The following is a 19,245-nucleotide window of genomic DNA, read 5'->3' as shown; positions in this document are numbered from 1 at the left end:
CAGAATTTCGACTGGTCTTTATGCTAATCCTGCTGATGTTGCTAGCGTTAGCTTCATGTTTAGCTAACAGGCATTGTTCTTATTCAGTAATAAAAAAAAAAAAAAGTGAGATAAATATATAAAACCAAGACTACAAAGTGTTGTTTTTATGTATTTTTAAACTAGATCTATGTGTCTTTGTTAAGGACTGGATATAATGCTACACATGTTAGCTAGTTTTACTATTTCAGCAAAGCTAGGTACAGTATGAAATGCTAACATAATACAGAAGCTACGTTAAAAATGTCATATGTATGTTTTTCAAACTATCTGTTATAATAAAAACCCTGAAAACAAGTTGTACTATTTTTAGGTGCCACAATCTGTCCTTTTGTTTGTACGACTAAGTTATCGCACAACAATATTGTGGAAGTCGGAGCCACAACATGAGTTTTATTTTCAAACACACAGTTCTGTTAAGGACATGGTGGTTGTTTTCTGTGTTGTTGAACTGTTGAATGAACTGCACACACACATTCGTCAGTTGTGTCTTTTATTCGTGTTGAACATCCCAACTGCATTGCGGCTGTGTCTTGTGGCGTGCGTTGTGTCGTCGTGTTGATGCAGCTGTTCGTCAGTTGGAGGCGTCTGACCTGAACACCACCGGGTGGACGTCACACACCTGAAACAAACACACACACACACACACACACACACACACTGGGGCTGTTAGTTTATAGATCACTTCAGGACATATATGGAATACATTATGTAGACAGTCATTTCCTTCACACTTACCCTGAATTTAATCTGAACAGAGGGGGGGTTTTTTTTGTTAGTTTTTTTTTTTTTTACACATAAATGGGTCAATATGATCATACGACGCCTTTGGTGCAGAATCTGTCACCATTAACACACACAAAAATACTGAAATTCTGTTTTACTATGAATGAGCAAACACATACATGTCAGTGCAATTTTGAACTTCTTGAAATGTGATTTTATTATTTTATACAGTGTACCTGATTTGTGCATGTCCATCACACTGCCCTTCTGACTTTAAACACTTTAAGTCAGTGTTTTTCAACCTTTGGGTCGGGACCCCACATGGGGTCGCCTGGAATTCAAATGGGGTTACCTGAAATTTCTTGTAATTGATAAAAAAAATGTAAATAAATAGCTAATAAAAATATTTTTTAATGATTCAATATATATTTCATTATAATCAATAATAATTGCCCTTGTCCACCCGTCCACACCTGTCCGAAGGCTACGAGTTTGTCCGCGCTGCGACGCCGCGGCTGGGATAGGCGGTCATCGAACCGGACCATGGTGTTGATGGGTTAGAATGTCTGTATGGACATGGTGGAGCCAAACACAGACCGACCAGTCTGTTTGTGGGAGCGGTACACCCCCGAATAAATACACACACAAATGTGGGGCTGGTGTCGGATCATAGCGTTTTCCCTGGAGGTTGGTCTAGTCCACGGTCAGTGAGACAGAAGTTGACAACATCCTCCAGGCTCCTGATTCAGGACACAGGTTTGCAAAGCTTCAGGAGGTGGAGAAAAGATAAATGAGCGAAAAGTTTCACTTTCACTTCTGCGGGGACACGGACTGCACCGCCCCGTACCCCCATAGTATTAGAAGTAGGACGGAAAGTGACACACGCACACGCACGGTTACCAACAAACACGCACGCATCCCCCAGCCAAACTGTGCACGTGCAGCCGAGTAACCCCCACCCCCACCACCGACGAAACACACACACGTGTACCCCCCCATTCCACACCGCCACACCAACAGATGAATTCCACAGGAAACACTGACTGCATCCAATGGTTCAATAAATCAATCATTAAGGAATATGACATGTTTTTTTCATGAAGTATAGAAACAATATTTAGCTTTTATTCTTACAGACCGTATTGAAAAAGAAATTCAGGTTCTCAGGAAAATAGCCACTTATCAATTAATCGTTAATCGATCGATAAGGGGAACCAACTAATGATTAATGGATCAGTTGATAATTTGCATCCCTAGATCCACCTGAGTCAAACATCTGCCTTAAACCAGAACCAGAACACAACTAGACAGGACTGGACCAGAACCAACACATGTGGACAGACAGGACTGGACCAGAACCACACAGCAGAAGGAAACACTGTTCAATGGAAACACCTACAAGCAGAAACTGGACTGGGTTGAAATTGTAGAAACATCGCTTTTATTATGCGGAAAACTGTCATTAAACCCAGCTGATGATGGAGGTAAAAGGGGGCGGGTACCTGCTTCTCCAGGTGTTCAATCAGCTGCCGGCGTCTGTTGATCAGTCGGTCTCGGGCTGAAACCTCTGAGGTGAGAGAGGCCAGGCGTCGCGCCTGTTTATCCATAATTAACTGAAACACACAGAGCAGATTAACACCGACTACAACCACATGTTTAGTGCAGTTTATTAAAAGTAATGAAAGGATGAGTAGATGTTTGATCAAGTGCAGCCTTTCTGTCAGAGTTAACCCTCTGGTCCACAGAGCTCCTTCTGATCATCAGAAACACAGTGGTTTTTCACACAGTTTGGTTAACTGTCTGAGACACTGTGGTCATTAGAGAGTAGAGAGTAATGTGTTAACAATATTAAGTGTTAAATTCATGATTTTATTTGTTTAAGAATGATTTCTAGTTTGTGCTTTAAAAATGAGATAGTGCCTCATGTACCTTTTGAAAAAGAATATCCATTCTATTTAAGAATTTTTTATGTAAAGGTTAGGTAAAGGTTATGTAAAAGGGTCATGAGAAGAGGATTCTGGGAAGAGCACGCAAAGAGATGCAGAGCAGTTACAGACTCTTTGTTTGAAGAAAAATGGGACTCTGCATTCGGTTTATGGCGCTAACATTGTCACAGTGTTTTTTGGATTTTCACGTTGGAGTTTGTCTGATGTCGAGTTAAAATAAATCTTCATAAAAACATCAGTATGAAACGTGGCCCATTATTAAACCAATGCAGCTACACTTTGTTTTTAACTTTTTTACACTGTTTTTGTATTTCATCAACTTCAGCCAAAAAACATAAAACAAAAATACCAACTACTCAGTAACTGCCATATTTTTAACCTTTAAATGTCATGTTTGTAATGGAAACAAACCATATTTTTTTATGCAAAAAACAACTTTTTTTTTTTTTTTTAAATTTCATTATACTACGTAAAAATTGAATTACTTTTTTTTCTTCATCCTGTCATCTGTCAGTGATTAACACCAACATTGGTTAATTTATTATTTTTGGATCTAGGTCAAATGTTAAATGTGTCAGTGTGTATTTTGTACTCACTTGGTAGAAGGGTGTTAGTGTAGGAATTAAACACTGTTTATTATGGGATGGATTTAGGGGATGGGTCAGAATTAAAAAAAAAAAAAAAAATCAGACAAAAATGAAGAACCTTTGAATTCTGACCTAAAACAAAGTGTGAAAAACAATATGACCTAATAATAATAAATAATAATATGACCTATAACCTGAAGTGCAGTGTGTGTTTAATACCAGTAGGTTCATTTGACTTTACTGTGACACTTCCTACAGTCTGACTGCATTAACACCATCCATGTACTGAAACTAAATCTATTCTACTAATAGTGACTGTGAATTAGAGATGTAATGATATGAAAATTTCATATCATGGTTATTGTGACCAAAATCATCACAGTTATCATTATTATCAGGGTATTGTTGAAATGTGCTCAAAATGTTCAAAAACTACTTATACACACACTGAAATAATTTAACCAAGTTGTATTTAAAAAAAACAAACAAAAACAAAAAAAACAACTAAAATAATAGGCACAATGTACTTTCTGTTGGCAGAAACATTCAAATATTAACATGTAAACATCAAACATACAAATGTGCATTAAAGATGGCACCTGATGGCCATTGTTTGACCATTTTCCAGATCAAGTTTGAGTTGAAAGTGCGGTAATCAAACACGGTTATCATGATAATTAGAATTTGAACGGTAAAACTAACCATTGGGAATTTTACCGCGGTTTATCGTTATACCGATAATCGTTACACCCTACTGTGAATATAAGCTCAGATCGGTGGAGTTCGGGTCCGTTTCCTACCTTCACGGCGCCGTGGTCGATCCGACCTGTGGATCCGTTCTGGGTCAGACTCGTCACCTCCTGGAGGATCCGGTCCAGGCGGGTCTGCATGGCGTCCTGCTCCGTCTCCAGATCCTGCAGGAGCCTCTGCAGGTCTCTGACGGTCCTCCAGAGCCAGTCTCCCCGGGCCACGTGGACCTGCAGCTCCTTCCTCACCTGGTGGTTCCATCAGAGTCCAGACGGTTCATGAACGTTTGAGCAGAGGAGTCCAAAGGTACAAGTACAGAAACTGGGGTTAAACACAAGCTAAAGGACTTTAACAAAAGGTCACCTTCGATCAAAAACATCAACACTTGTCTCAATAAAAACTGAAAATAAAGTTTTAACTCATTAAAATTACATTCGTTGGTTTTGATTTTAGAAAACATTATTTTAACCCGTACAGACCCAGTGCTACTTATGTGTCAGTTCCCAAATGAATTTTTCTATTTAACCTTTTCTTAAGTGATTTATCACCATTTATTATACTATACTCCTCTGTATTTTGCATTTTTTTCTGTGAAAATCAGGTATTAAAAGTAAAGGTATTAAAATTACCTTTTTAACAGTATCATTATATACCGTGATATATCATATCGTGATCCTAGTTTTGTGATTTGTATCAAATTGCCAGATTCTTGCCAATACACAGCCCCAGATATAATACCTTTAAAAGACCTTTTAAAGCGCAGATTAATGCAGATTTGTAAATTCAAGATTTTTAAGACTTTTTAAGACCCCACAGGAACCCTGGTTCAAGTGAAATCTACCTAAAAAATCCATTAGACAACTGCAGCTCATTCAGAACTCTGCTGCTAGAGTCCTCACTAAGACCACAAAAGTGGACCACATTAGTCCAACTCTGAGCTCCTTCCACTGGACCACATTAGTCCAACTCTGAGCTCCTTCCACTGGACCACATTAGTCCAACTCTGAGCTCCTTCCACTGGACCACATTAGTCCAACTCTGAGCTCCTTCCACTGGACCACATTAGTCCAACTCTGAGCTCCTTCCACTGGACCACATTAGTCCAACTCTGAGGTCCTTACACTGGACCACATTAGTCCAACTCTGAGCTCCTTACACTGGACCACATTAGTCCAACTCTGAGGTCCTTACACTGGACCACATTAGTCCAACTCTGAGCTCCTTCCACTGGACCACATTAGTCCAACTCTGAGCTCCTTCCACTGGACCACATTAGTCCAACTCTGAGCTCCTTCCACTGGACCACATTAGTCCAACTCTGAGGTCCTTCCACTGGACCACATTAGTCCAACTCTGAGCTCCTTCCACTGGACCACATTAGTCCAACTCTGAGCTCCTTACACTGGACCACATTAGTCCAACTCTGAGCTCCTTACACTGGACCACATTAGTCCAACTCTGAGGTCCTTCCACTGGACCACATTAGTCCAACTCTGAGCTCCTTCCACTGGACCACATTAGTCCAACTCTGAGCTCCTTCCACTGGCTGCCGGTCCGTCAGAGGATAGACTTTACAGTTGTGTTGCTGGTCTATAAAGTTCTGAATGGTTTAGGAACTAAATCCATCAGTGACCTCCTGACCCAGTATGAACCCACCAGACCCCTCAGGTCATCTGGATCCGGTCTGTTGTCAGTTCCCAAAGTCAGAACCAGACATGGAGAAGCTGCGTTCAGCTTCTATGCTCCACGTCTGGAACAAACTCGCAGAAAACCTCAGATCAGCTGAAACACTCAGTTTATTTAAATCCAGGTTCCAGACCCACCTGTTCTCAGCTGCATTTGAACAGAGTTTGTATTCTTTTAAGCTGAAAGTTTTTATCTGTTTTATCTGCTTATCTGATTTTGTTTTGTTTTGTTTGTTTGTTGGTCTCATGCCTATACTTTTTTATTGCTTCTGCTGTCATGCTTTTAATGTTTTATGTAAAGCACTTTGAACTGTCTTGTGCATGAAATGTGCTCTAGAAATAAACCTGCTTTGCCTTGAAAACTGGGCTCAAAATGTGGGAAAAAAACCAACTCACTGAGCTTTAACTGAAGGTCTGAGCTGATCTGTGCATGTACCTCCAGTGTGAGACGTGTCCAGGTGACATGTCCCGGTCCTCACCTGTCTGTGGGTCCGTCCTCTCTGTACGTTCTGTTTGCGGAGGTTCTCCAGCCCCGTTGCCACCCCCTCCAGCTCCATCGCCGCCCGCTGCCCCTGCCGCTCCAGCCGCCTGGCGTTCTCATCCACGCCCTGCAGCAGGTGAGCCAGGCCCAGGGACAGCGTCCTCAGCTGGGACACAGGGACCTGGGACGGGTCCTGGAGCGACAGCCGGACCCCCACCAGCAGGACGGACAGCAGCGGCGGCAGCACCCGGCTCCGCCTCATCCTGGACGGACAGACGCAGACGGACGAGTCGGGTCCGGATCGGAGGAAGCGTGAGACGAGTGGGACGTGTGGAGGCCGAGGACAGACGAGTCCACGTGAGTCCTGAGGTCTGGGTGTCAGAGCAGACGAGCAGAGGGAGGAGATCCAGGACCGGGACGGGGGAGGAGTTCAGGACACATGAGCCATCTAAAACACCTCCTGAAAATTAGACAGATAGGTCAAAGGTCAAAAGGTCAACTCTATTTCTACGGCTCATTTAAAACAAGACAAAGAACCCAAAGTTCTGTCCAAAGTCATCGATGAAAATACAAAATATGCTAAAACTAGTACAAATAACAATAAATATAAGAAAAACTAAAGCTGATAAAAAAAACATACACAGTAATTGAATACATAACATCTAAAACACAACCAGAAAATAAAACAAGTAAAAGTCAAAGATAAATAAATAAAGACTTTACTTATTCCAAACTGGGAGATTACAGCAGCACGACACAATAAAAACAGAACCCAAGAGCAAACACCACACACAATAAATGAGAAGAATAAAAAAAAAGATCTGAGTAAAGAACCTGGATAATATCTGGAATGAGCCAGAATAAAACTGTAATATGTGTGTAATAAGTCTGTATAGTCACTGTGTGTTCAGTGTTACTCCAGTCAGTGCAACAATATGAATAAAAAAAAAAAAAAAAACAATACAAAAGACAATAACAATAGAAGGAATATAAAAGTACAAAAACTAAAAAGTACAGTAAGAAAACAGAACACAAAATTTCACAAAAAAAGTAAAGTCAGAATAAAAATAAAAATAGAATATAACTAAAAAAATAGACCTAAAATATGAATAGACACAATATTAATAATCTTAACAGTCTGTATATGAGGAACTCTATATATATTTATATTAAACAGTGCATTGTTATTGGAAGAACAGAGGATTATTGAACATAATTCACAGGAGGTGATGCATTAGGAGACCTGGTGCAGAAGGACATTTAGTTTCATAAGCACAGACTCAGATGGACGGTGAATGGAATGTGGAAGGAAACATTTCCTGCAGAGCTGCAGCTTTCAATTATTTTTGTAGACGATTAATCTATTGATTATTGTCTTCGATTCAATGAAACGATTATTTGAATAGACAGAAAAAAAAAAAAGAAAATGTGAAAAAGACATGTCTGAAAATGACAAACAACCCCAGAACCGACAACCACAAAAGTATAAAAGTAAAATATACAAAAAATATCTATATAGAAATAACAATAACAGTGTACAAGAATATATAAAATATCTGATTAGATATATATCTATAGATATATACATTCATGTATATTTTAGTGCATTTTAGCATATTTTTGTGTATTTTATTGTATTTTTGTTTAAGTTCTTGTACTTTAGTGTATTTTAACATATTTTACTGTATTTTTGCATAGTTTCTGTATATTTTAAATTAAACACTTTAAAAGGGTGCATAAAAACATCTGTATAGAAATAACAATAACAACAACAACAACAACAACAGCATAATAGTATATATAAAAATATCTATAAATTACACATTCATGTATATTTTTATGTATTTTAGCATATTTTACTGTATTTTACTGTATTTTTGCATAGTTTCTGTATATTTTTAATTAAATATTTTAAGAGGGTGTATAAAAATATCTGTATAAAAATCACAATAACAATAACAGTACAATGGGATATATAGAAATATCTATAAATATACACATTCATGTATATTTTAGTGTATTTTAGCATATTTTTCTGTATTTTTGCAAAGTTTCTGTATATTTTAAATCAAATATTTTAACAGGGTGTATAAAAATATCTGTACAGAAGTAACAATAACAACAACAGTATAATATATATAAAAATATCTATAGATGTACACATGCATGTATAGTTTAGTGTATTTTAGCATATTCTTGTGTATTTTAGTCTGTTTTGCATAGTTCTTGTATATTTTTGTGCATTTTTGCATATATTTTGCATATGTTAGTGCATTTTAGCATATTTTAGTGTATCTTTGCATACTTTTTGTATATTTTAATGTAAATATTTTAAAAGGATGTATAAAATTATCTGCATAGAAATAATAATAACAGTATAAAAGTAGATATAAAAATATCTGTAGATATATACTCATTCATGTATATTTTAGTGTATTTTTGTGTATTTTAGTCTGTTTTGCATAGTTCTTGTATATTTACTGCATTTTACCATATATTTTGTGCATTTTAGCATATTTTAGTGTATTTTACTGTATTTTTGCATTAATTTGGTATATTTTTGTGCATTTGAACATATTTTAGTGTATCTTTGCATAGTTTTTGTATATTTTAAATTAAATATTTTAAAAGGATGTTTAAAAATAGCTGCATAGAAATAACAACACTATAAAAGTATATATAAAATATCTATAGATATAAAAAACAAAGTAGTCCAATGCCGTCTCTAAACATGTGCACTGCAGTCTTCAGCACATTTGGATCCAAATGACAAACTTTTACAACTGAACATGGAACGAACATCCAACTGAAACAAACACACACTCATGTTTGTGTTAAAACTTCAAAGTTTAAAGGAGTAAGTGTTGGTTCCAATGTAGAAAAGTCCACATATCTACATTTTCTGCCTTTTTGTCCTCCTCTCTTCTGTTGTTTGTGTTGATCATGGCCTCATGTGCATCACAATACGCATCCGTGTGAAACAACAACAGTGGAACCAATATTTAATGGCAGCGAAATTAAGGAAACGAAGCTTCGATTCAGGAAAACTGGAATCAAATAATTTTTGAAAATAATTTCAGCTCTACTGAAAATACAACAATAACCACAGAATCCCACTTATAACCCAACAAGGATCCTGAACATTCCATTTAATGTTAATTCACTGGTGGAAATAAAACACCTGGGTCGGTTTATTTAGGGTTCAGTTCTGCTCAAACATTTGTGTTTACATTTTTCTTGAGTGACACATATTCTGAACAGAAAATATTAGATTTACAGTCGTCAGCATTCTGATGACCTTTGTACACTTTAGTTCTGTGGTAAAATAATCCCCTGTTGAATTTATTTCAGATTAAACTGAACCCAGAGGGCCATCTGCAGGACATTTGAAGAACTGCAGCCACTGCTCTATGAACCCCTGGGACCAGTAGAAGTAAAGGTTTAAGGCTTTTCACATTCAGTGACTGTCTGGACTGGAAACAGCAGAATGCAGCAGTTATTTCACAGAAATGTTTTTTATTATGCATTTATTTTTTTTATTTTCTATATTTTTGTCTAACTTTGCTGTTAATGTTGTTAATTTATTTCTGATTTTCTTTTTGGTTCATTTCTGTTCATTTTAAAATGAGATTGGATTCGATTAATTACATCAGATTAGGTAAAACTAGATTAGATAAAATTACATAAATGTAATTACACTGGATTAGATTAGACGAGATCAAATTAATTACATCAGATTAGATAAAATGAGATTAGATCAAATTAGATATATTTAATTACACTGAATAAGATTAGACTAGATCAAATTAATTACATCAGATTAGATAAAATTAGAATGGATTAGATCATATTAGATTAGATGAGATCATATTAATTAGATTAGAGTCAATAAAAATATATTAGATAAAATTAATTAGATAGAATTATATTGGATACAATTAAATCATATTATATTATATTAAATTAAATTATATTATATTATATTAGATCAGATCAAATTACATTAGATTAGATTAGATCTGTTTATATTAGATCATATCATATTATATTAGAATAGATTAGATCAGATCAGATTAAATGACATATTAGATTAGATCAGATCAGATTAGAATAGATTAGATCAGATTAGATTAGATCAGATTATACTATATTAGATCAAACCAGATTCGATTCGATTCGATTCGATTAGTTTAGATTCGATAGGTCTTTATTGATCCCTTTGGCTTCCCTCCAAGAAATTAAGAAAAAATTATTTTATACCTATTAATATAATAAGGCAGCCTATAATAATAAAAATAATACGGAGGCTTTTTACCTACAGTTAGTCACAAACACTGTTATTATAAGAAACCTTTCAAAAATAAACTATTTGTTCATATTTTCATATTTTAATACATTTCATTGGAGGACTCGTAGACTTTTCAGTACTTCCACAATGGCTTTTGTATTGAAAACTGTAAAATTGAAACTTTTACTGTGATAGATGTTATTTCATAGGATGTTAATATTTTTTGGACTGTGACAGAGTACTTTAACGGCTCAGTATTTGTGGTTTTATTGATATAAATGATTGGAGGACTCTTTTCTGCTGACACTGTGGCTCTGTACTCGAATGTAAATGTCATGAAGTTTGACTGAACTGAATGGATTTGAGACAAAGTGACTTCCTCCACAGGCTGAATACTCAAAGAGCTGCTTTGTGCAGACCCCGGACAGACCAACAAACTGCTCTTTGAATTGTTCTGGATTTCAGCGAACGCACAAACAACACTATGTCAACTCAGAAAGCCCGATTTATCGGACAGAAAGCATCGGTCTGAGCCCACGGCTTCAACCTGAGGAGGAAACGGTGGGAAGAACGGAGCTCCAACACAAACGGTCAGCGCCTTTTTAGCAATTATTATTAGAGTTTGAACAGAAATAACACGTGGCTATAGCTGAAACTTTGATCAGGCAAGTGACTATTTTTGGTAATTTCAGCACACATTACAAGACAGTGAGGACAGTGAGTCAACAATCTGAGGTCCAATGTGGTCTCCAGGGTCTGGAAGGTCCACCTCTGCATGAACAGTAAGTAGACCTGCTTTGTTCGGTACCATGAAGTAATGGTACTAATGTAAGGAACCATGAAGTAATGGTACTAATGTAAGGAACCATGAAGTAATGGTACTAATGTAAGGAATGATGAAGTAATGGTACTAATGTAAGGAACCATGAAGTAATGGTACTAATGTAAGGAATGATGAAGTAATGGTACTAATGTAAGGAACAATGACGTAATGGTACTAATGTAAGGAATGATGAAGTAATGGTACTAATGTGAGGAACAATGAAGTAATGGTACTAATGTAAGGAACCATGAAGTAATGGTACTAATGTAAGGAATGATGAAGTAATGGCACTAATGTAAGGAACAATGAAGTAATGGTACTAATGTAAGGAATGATGAAGTAATGGTACTAATGTAAGGAACCATGAAGTAATGGTACTAATGTAAGGAACCATGAAGTAATGGTACTAATGTAAGGAATGATGAAGTAATGGCACTAATGTAAGGAACAATGAAGTAATGGTACTAATGTAAGGAATGATGAAGTAATGGTACTAATGTGAGGAACAATGAAGTAATGGTACTAATGTAAGGAACCATGAAGTAATGGTACCAATGTAAGGAATGATGAAGTAATGGTACTAATGTAAGGAACAATGAAGTAATGGTACTAATGTAAGGAACAATGAAGTAATGGTACTAATGTAAGGAACCATGAAGTAATGGTACTAATGTAAGGAATGATGAAGTAATGGTACTAATGTAAGGAACAATGAAGTAATGGTACTAATGTAAGGAACCATGAAGTAATGGTACTAATGTAAGGAACCATGAAGTAATGGTACTAATGTAAGGAACCATGAAGTAATGGTACTAATGTAAGGAACAATGAAGTAATGGTAATGTAAGGAATGATGAAGTAATGGTACTAATGTAAGGAATGATGAAGTAATGGTACTAATGTAAGGAACAATGAAGTAATGGTACTAATGTAAGGAATGATGAAATAATGGTACTAATGTAAGGAACAATGAAGTAATGGTACTAATGTAAGGAATGATGAAGTAATGGTACTAATGTAAGGAATGATGAAGTAATGGTACTAATGTAAGGAACAATGAAGTAATGGTACTAATGTAAGGAATGATGAAGTAATGGTACTAATGTAAGGAACAATGAAGTAATGGTACTAATGTAAGGACTGATGAAGTAATGGTACTAATGTAAGGAATGATGAAGTAATGGTACTAATGTAAGGAATGATGAAGTAATGGTACTAATGTAAGGACTGATGAAGTAATGGTACTAATGTAAGGAATGATGAAGTAATGGTAGTAATGTAAGGAGCAATGAAGTAATGGTACTAATGTAAGGAATGATGAAGTAATGGTACTAATGTAAGGAATGATGAAGTAATGGTACTAATGTAAGGAACAATGAAGTAATGGTACTAATGTAAGGAATGATGAAGTAATGGTACTAATGTAAGGAACAATGAAGTAATGGTACTAATGTAAGGAATGATGAAGTAATGGTACTAATGTAAGGAACAATGAAGTAATGGTACTAATGTAAGGAATGATGAAGTAATGGTACTAATGTAGATTAGATTACATTAGATTAAATAATATTAGATAACATAAAACTAGATTAGATTAGATTAGATTAGATAAAATTAGATTACATTAGTACTTTAGACAAATAAACAACAAAATCAGATCAAGAACAGGAGTCTGATGGTGAGAATAATCAGTTTAGGAATAACCTATTTTCTCTAAAGCATAAAAATAATAATAATCATCTTTTTACAGACTCTGTTTTCTGAGGTTTTAGATGGAAGATCATCCAAACTGGTCAATCACAGTTGTAGAATTTAACCCCGTCCTTCCACTAAATCGGACTGCACCTCAGTATTTACCTTTGCGATCATTTGACTCAGACCCCTGGGGGTTTGGAGGTCAGAGGTCACATGATTAAACAGCTGGCAGAGGTCACATGTCAACATGACGGTGGCGGGTATGTGTTGGAACCAGAGCCTGTGTGGATCAGACATGTAGAGGGTTTTACTGTAGCATGATTCACATTAAATCAGCTCCAGTTACTAAAGAACAGACATGTCGGATTAAAGTCATGTTAGACGCAAAGAGACGCTGGGCCTGAAACTACCACATCTGACACAGAGCTCTGTTTCTTTGTGATATTTTATATGTCATGTATTTACATTGGACACCTGCTGTTTATGAGAAAAGGATTTGTATAAAATTCTGTTCCCCTTCAGATAGGGATGTAACGATTACCAGTATAACGATAAACTGCGGTAAAATTGCAGATGGTTAGTATTACCATTTAAATTCTAATTATCATGATAACCTTGTTTGATTACTGCACTTTTCCGGAGAAAACACCTACGTAAAGATCTGCTTTTATGTCACATATATGTATATAGTTTAATTTACTACAATTTTAGTTTTCTATACCTAATATTTGGAACCAATATTCACTTTTAAAGTCTTTGATAAGGTTCGTTAAGCATCTGTGTGTTATTTATGCAATAAAGTAGATACATTTTTCAAATCAGATTTTATATATTTTTTTGTGTTTTCTAGCCTTTTATGTTTTTATAGTAGGTTGAAGTGAAAAAATAATAAACAGATGATATAGATGACGTTGTGCTGAAAAAAAAAAAGGATCCCAAACATGGGTATAGTAAACATTTGTTTATATAGTATAAAAAGGCAAAATCAAAAGAACTGAAAAATGTAATTTTGGTGGTGATCGGGGGGGCAGATCTGTCTTGGCGGAGGTCTGCGCTCTGTCTGAGTGCTGTTCTTCTTCATTTTGTTGTTTATTTTTACATTTTCTTGATTATTTTGGTCATTTTGTTCTTGTTCATTTTGCTTCATGTTTTTTTTTTTTAATTTGTGGATAATTTTGCTTATTTTGGTTCAGTCTATTACTGGTATAAATCATTAATGCCATAAATCTCATATTGTCTGAACAAAGGGTTAAAGACATGTTAAGTGAGGTTTATATAAACCTTTAGTTTTTCCTGCTCTTCATACTTCACATATATCCACATTAGGATGTGTGGACATCAGACCTTCTTTAAACCACCAAACCTAATATTGGCAGTTGATTAGAGACCCTCAGAGGGGTGTTGTGTCTGTTGGGTTTGGAGCCCACACTCCTTCAGCCCCTCAGGAGCTTCTGATGGAGGCATCGCAGATAATGAGGGAAATACCCAAAGTGAAATGGAGCATGGGAGAAGGAGGGGGAGGAAGAATGTGGAAGAGAAACCAGGGAGGAAGGACAGGAGACGGATGTGTGCCGAGGGTCTGAGGGTCTGTGGCCTGAGGATTCGGAAATGAGGAGAAAAATCACACTGCCAGGGATTACCGCATGGACCCGGAGGATGAAGAGGAGGAAGAGGAGGAGGATGAAGACACCTGGGTCTATTTGACCTGCAGACGGAAAGGACAGGAGGGAACAGGAGCCAACCGGAGTCTGTGTTTCTGAGCAGGTGCAGAGCTTATCCACTGCTGAACAGGGAGCTCAGGTTTGTTCACAGTGGCTAAGTTCTGCACATGCACAGAGGTGAATGAATGCACGTCACATGACACGTATGTGATGTCAAAGAACACAGGAATGAAAGCAACAGGACAACAGGTGATGAGACGAAACCAACACTGGATGAAAGGAATGAAAACAGAAGAAAAAAGAACGAATGAAAAAAACAGGATGAAAATAACAATGGATGTCACTGCAAGAAACAAAGGTAAGAACAGAATAGAACAGAACAGAATAGAATAGAATAGAATCTACAAACAAAAAAAAGTACAAAAATATCACACAAATTGTACCAAAAAATATTGAAAATACATAAAACTACCAGAAATACTGAAATATACAAAAAAGCTAACTCTATAATATAGATGGAATAAATATGTACAACATATAATGGATATATACAGGTAATATATGAAACTAGCGTGTTGACCTGTGGGTAACCAACAGTTCTAGATGTGGTAGTTTTGATGCTGACTTTTGGGAGAAGATGTGAGTCTATGTTTTATAAGTACTGACATAAAAATTGTTTGGTAAATCATTCTTTAAAATTTAAATAACAACTAAATATATTCATATCAATATCCAGTGATTAAAGTTAGTAAATGCATTGTTCCTGTTTGTAACTTCATTTCCCATCATGGAGGATGGTACTGCACCTCCTGTCAACCGCCATGGGCATAGCAACGGGAATATAAGGCTGTTGTATTCCAAAATTACTGATATCTCCCAAAATATTGGTCCTATCAACTTGCGGTTTTCACTGGTCTGTTCCTGGGCCAATAATACATAAGTATGACAAACTGCAGCAGTCAGCTCTGGACGGGTTTAGTGTGAATCCTGAGACACACACACACAGAGGCCACTTGGTTTTTATAATATAGACGCCAAAGTCCTGTGTTTGACCCCAAGAGGACAACACTGACCACGCCCACTGTCTCCTGACGTGCAAGGCTGCTTCCTGTCCCTCCCCCTGGCAACTGCTTAACAACGTGAATTAAATCAGTCCCTCCTGACTTTAAAAAAAGGAATTTTAAAGAAAAAAGATATTTAATATCGAGATGGGACTATTCCTCAACTGTAGGTACTAGGGATGTACCGATATGAAAATTTCATATCACGGTTATTGTGACCAAAATTATCATGGTTATAATAATAATTCGCGGTATTATTGAAATTGTGCTCAAAATGTTCAAAAAGCACTAATACACAAAAAGAAACTGAAACTGAAAAGAAGGTGCATGATTCATGATTATTGCACTGAGGTAGTGGAGTGTAATGTTCCTTAAACTGAGGGTGGTGGTTATTCAGTCAGTTTGGGGGGTGGGGTGGGGGGGGTACATCTAACATTTAAATGAGCCCTGTTTTAGACAGAGGGCCACATGTGGAGCTGGGACTGGACTAGAGGAAACATCTGGCCTCCCTCTGGTGCCTTCTGAACTGACAGCTGTTGGATGAAACAAACTGGCTCAGTTCAGCAGGAACAGGAGTCCGGTCGACACACAACGTCTGTACACCAGCTCAGAGACGACGGGGACGAACGGCCTGTGGGAGTTTTAACACTGAGGGTGAAAAGAGCGGAACTGCAGATCTAAACATATCAGTTAATTAAAACACTGGGATGGATGAGCAGGGTCTGCATCTGTGTTACTGTTTTAAATAAATGAAAACAAACTTAACAACACTCAGATGCTAGTGTGCTACTTGACCTTAGAATTAGAATTAATGACATTTTTGTGGTTCAAACAAGTTCTACACTATTCTGCTCAAAACAAACAAACAAATGAATGAAAAAACCTTCTCATCACCTGTAATGCACTGGAGTTGACTGAAATAGTAAAAATGACTGCTGTGAATTATTTTTCTCATTTGATTTTTTGCCCTTTTCTTCAAATCTGGCAGTTCTTTTTTTTTATACATACATTACTATGCAGAAATCTCTGGTTATTAAGAAATGCCATACTTTTACGAGATTAAGTTGTAATATTTCAAAAATAAAGCCATAATATTATGAGAATAAAGTCGACATATAGGCTATACAACATACGACACTATTTTCATTAAATAATGAGATGGTTTTTTTTTTAAAACTACGACTTTATTCTCCAATCCAATGCAATCCAATTTTATTTGTAAAGCACTTTAAAACAACTGCAGTAGACCAAAGTGCTGTACAGAAGAATAAGTAAAACCAAACAGAAGAATAAAATACAGAATAGATTTAAAGACAGAGAAACTGTACAAAAAAGAAACAAGTGCTATACAGAAGAATAAATAAAATCCAAATAAAAGAGTAAAATACAAGAATAGATTAAAAAGCCATACAATTAAAAACAACAAAATAAATAAATAAACAAATGAATAAAATAGATATTTATTTATTCATAATATTATTCTCATAATATTATGGCTTAATTCTCAAAACATTACAACTTTATTTTTGTAAAATTATGACTCTTTTTGTATTCAACTTTATTCTCATAAAATTGCGGGTTTTATCTCGATATTTTACTACTTCATTCTCATAGTGACTGTTTTCATTTCCGTCTGTGGTCCTAATGTGCTGTTGTACTGCAGTACTAAACCCTGCTGTTACAGATCCTCTACAGCAGGGGGCGGTGTGCACCTTTGAATGCAGGTTGAAATCCACCAATAAAACCAGCGAAGAAGAAAAGTGTGACGTACAGAAACAGGAACCAAAACATCTTGAACAGCAGGACTAAAGTCGACCCTTACCCTGGCTCCGACGTCCGTATCCTCACCGTCATGTCCGGCCCGGAGGCTGTGGAGGCCCGGCTGTCCGCTGTCCTGCGGACCGTGGCGGAGGCGGCGGTGGCGGAGCTCGGGTCGTTGCTGGACCGGTGCTCGGTGAACATCATGGCCGCTCTGGGTCCCTCCGCAGCGGGCTCGCGAACCTCCGTGGAGACCGAGAAGGAGAAACGGCAGTTTAACAAAGTTCTGACGGTAATTAGAGAGTTGTACCTGAAGAACACACGGGTCTGTTGTTGTATAAGTTTACTGACACAGCCCAGTCAAAGCCACCTCCACTTTCCGCCTCTAACATGGACGTTTATGCCACTAATGAACTTTATTCCCGCCTGTTTTAATAAATAACTGAACTACATTTCCCATCAGCCTCGTTAGTCGTGTCTATAAAGATGACGTCATCGTAAATTACTACTAATGATTAAAAAATAAAAACTGCGATTAATTCATTTATTTTTTTTCCCAACCTTTGTTTATTTGGAGTTTTATAGAAACTGGGCAATACAAACACTCTATCATATGACATCAGTTGAAAATAAATTGTTGCACAATTTCCTTTTTTTTTTTTTTTTTTTAACATGCAAACAAACAAGAACAAGTTCACCAACCTTCTCCATTAACAAAAAAAAGCACCCCCTAAAAACTAAACAAACAAACAAACAAAAAGTTCATGAAAGGTTCACATTTAGAATATTGATGCATAATGTGTTGCACAAGGTGCATTACCAAATAGAAAAAACAAAGAAGAGGACTAGGTGGAAAAATTACCATAAAGGTCAATCTGAAACAAAGGACTAGTAAAAGGATTCCAAATTTGTGAAAATTTATCAGCGGAGGCATAAAGTGTCAGTCTAATTTTTTCCAATTTGAGGAAATACAGGACGTCTCTGAGCCAGTGAATGAAGGAAGGGGGCTGTGGTGATTTCCATTTCAGGACAATTACCCTTCTCGCAAGAATAGTCATAAATGGCATAAAAACTGCGATTAAGGAATGTCTTACAGCTCCTCAGTCTATTTGGTTTTTTTTTATTCCACACAACATATTTACAAATGTTGGAGGTTTACATTTTTTATTGACTTGTAACTACAATATCACCAGACTTTCTTTGAAACTTTATAAATTCTATCAACAAGCTTTACTTTCTTGGAAACTCTGCTATACATACAACTTTTCTCCACACAAAGCTATTATGTGGAATATTGAAAACATTATTGTTAGAAAGAATTCAGTTTTTTTGCAGAGCTGGATTGACAGTATACTAATATATTTTCAATATAGTTGGGGAAAAAAATAAATAAAAAAACTACACAAAACAACACATTTTTTGTTGACACAATCAGTTTTATTTGGGAACAGGTTAGGTTTGAATTTAAATTTGCAAAGAAATGAAATTTGAAGAATTTTAATTTTTCATTATCTATTACAGAAGTTGATTTTACTGTAAGCACTTTTATTTCTTTTTTTTTTTGTTAAATTAATATTAACATTGTCAGGCTGCATATATTAACTGAGTAATAATACAGAACCCATAAAGAAGATATTTAATTTACTAATCAAAAGAGTGGTAAATTGAAAACAATAATGATTGGTCATGATTATCAGATTCACTGTTACTGTTATTCTTTGCAGCTTTAGTCACAGCTTTGAGGAAGT

General features: G+C 36.3%; 2 protein-coding genes across 6 annotated transcripts in view; one reads left to right on the top strand and one right to left on the bottom strand.

The window, feature by feature from the left end:
- Nucleotides 1–519: 519 nt before the first annotated feature.
- LOC115429324 (uncharacterized) lies at nucleotides 520–17,694 on the bottom strand. 2 transcript variants are annotated; one of them, XM_030148658.1, is made up of 6 exons: nucleotides 17,562–17,619; nucleotides 13,180–13,297; nucleotides 6,210–6,671; nucleotides 4,099–4,293; nucleotides 2,268–2,378; nucleotides 520–661 (listed from the first exon to the last, which is right to left on the bottom strand). In XM_030148658.1, the coding sequence occupies exons 3-6, from the start codon at nucleotides 6,471–6,473 to the stop codon at nucleotides 614–616; spliced, it is 618 nt and encodes a 205-aa protein (XP_030004518.1). In that variant the 5' UTR covers nucleotides 6,474–6,671; nucleotides 13,180–13,297; nucleotides 17,562–17,619; the 3' UTR covers nucleotides 520–613. The 2 variants fall into 2 exon arrangements, with proteins under 2 accessions (XP_030004518.1, XP_030004517.1); XM_030148657.1 differs by lacking the exon at nucleotides 13,180–13,297 and having other exon boundaries at nucleotides 17,562–17,694.
- Nucleotides 17,322–19,245, top strand: part of LOC115429309 (oocyte zinc finger protein XlCOF6-like) — a 16,080-nt gene continuing 14,156 nt past the window's right edge. Inside the window, exon 1 of one of the 4 annotated variants that reach the window (XM_030148636.1) lies at nucleotides 17,322–17,789. In XM_030148636.1, coding sequence (XP_030004496.1) covers nucleotides 17,592–17,789 — 198 coding nt within the window. In that variant the 5' untranslated portion in view covers nucleotides 17,322–17,591. The remainder of the gene's footprint in view (nucleotides 17,790–19,245) is intronic. The other 3 variants (XM_030148638.1, XM_030148637.1, XM_030148639.1) reach the window with 3 other exon arrangements.

The sequence above is a fragment of the Sphaeramia orbicularis genome, chromosome 12 (genome assembly GCF_902148855.1).
Source record: "Sphaeramia orbicularis chromosome 12, fSphaOr1.1, whole genome shotgun sequence".
Lineage (NCBI taxonomy): Eukaryota > Metazoa > Chordata > Actinopteri > Kurtiformes > Apogonidae > Sphaeramia > Sphaeramia orbicularis.
Note: the sequence above shows the minus strand (reverse complement) of the source record. Positions and strands in the feature narration are given on the sequence as shown.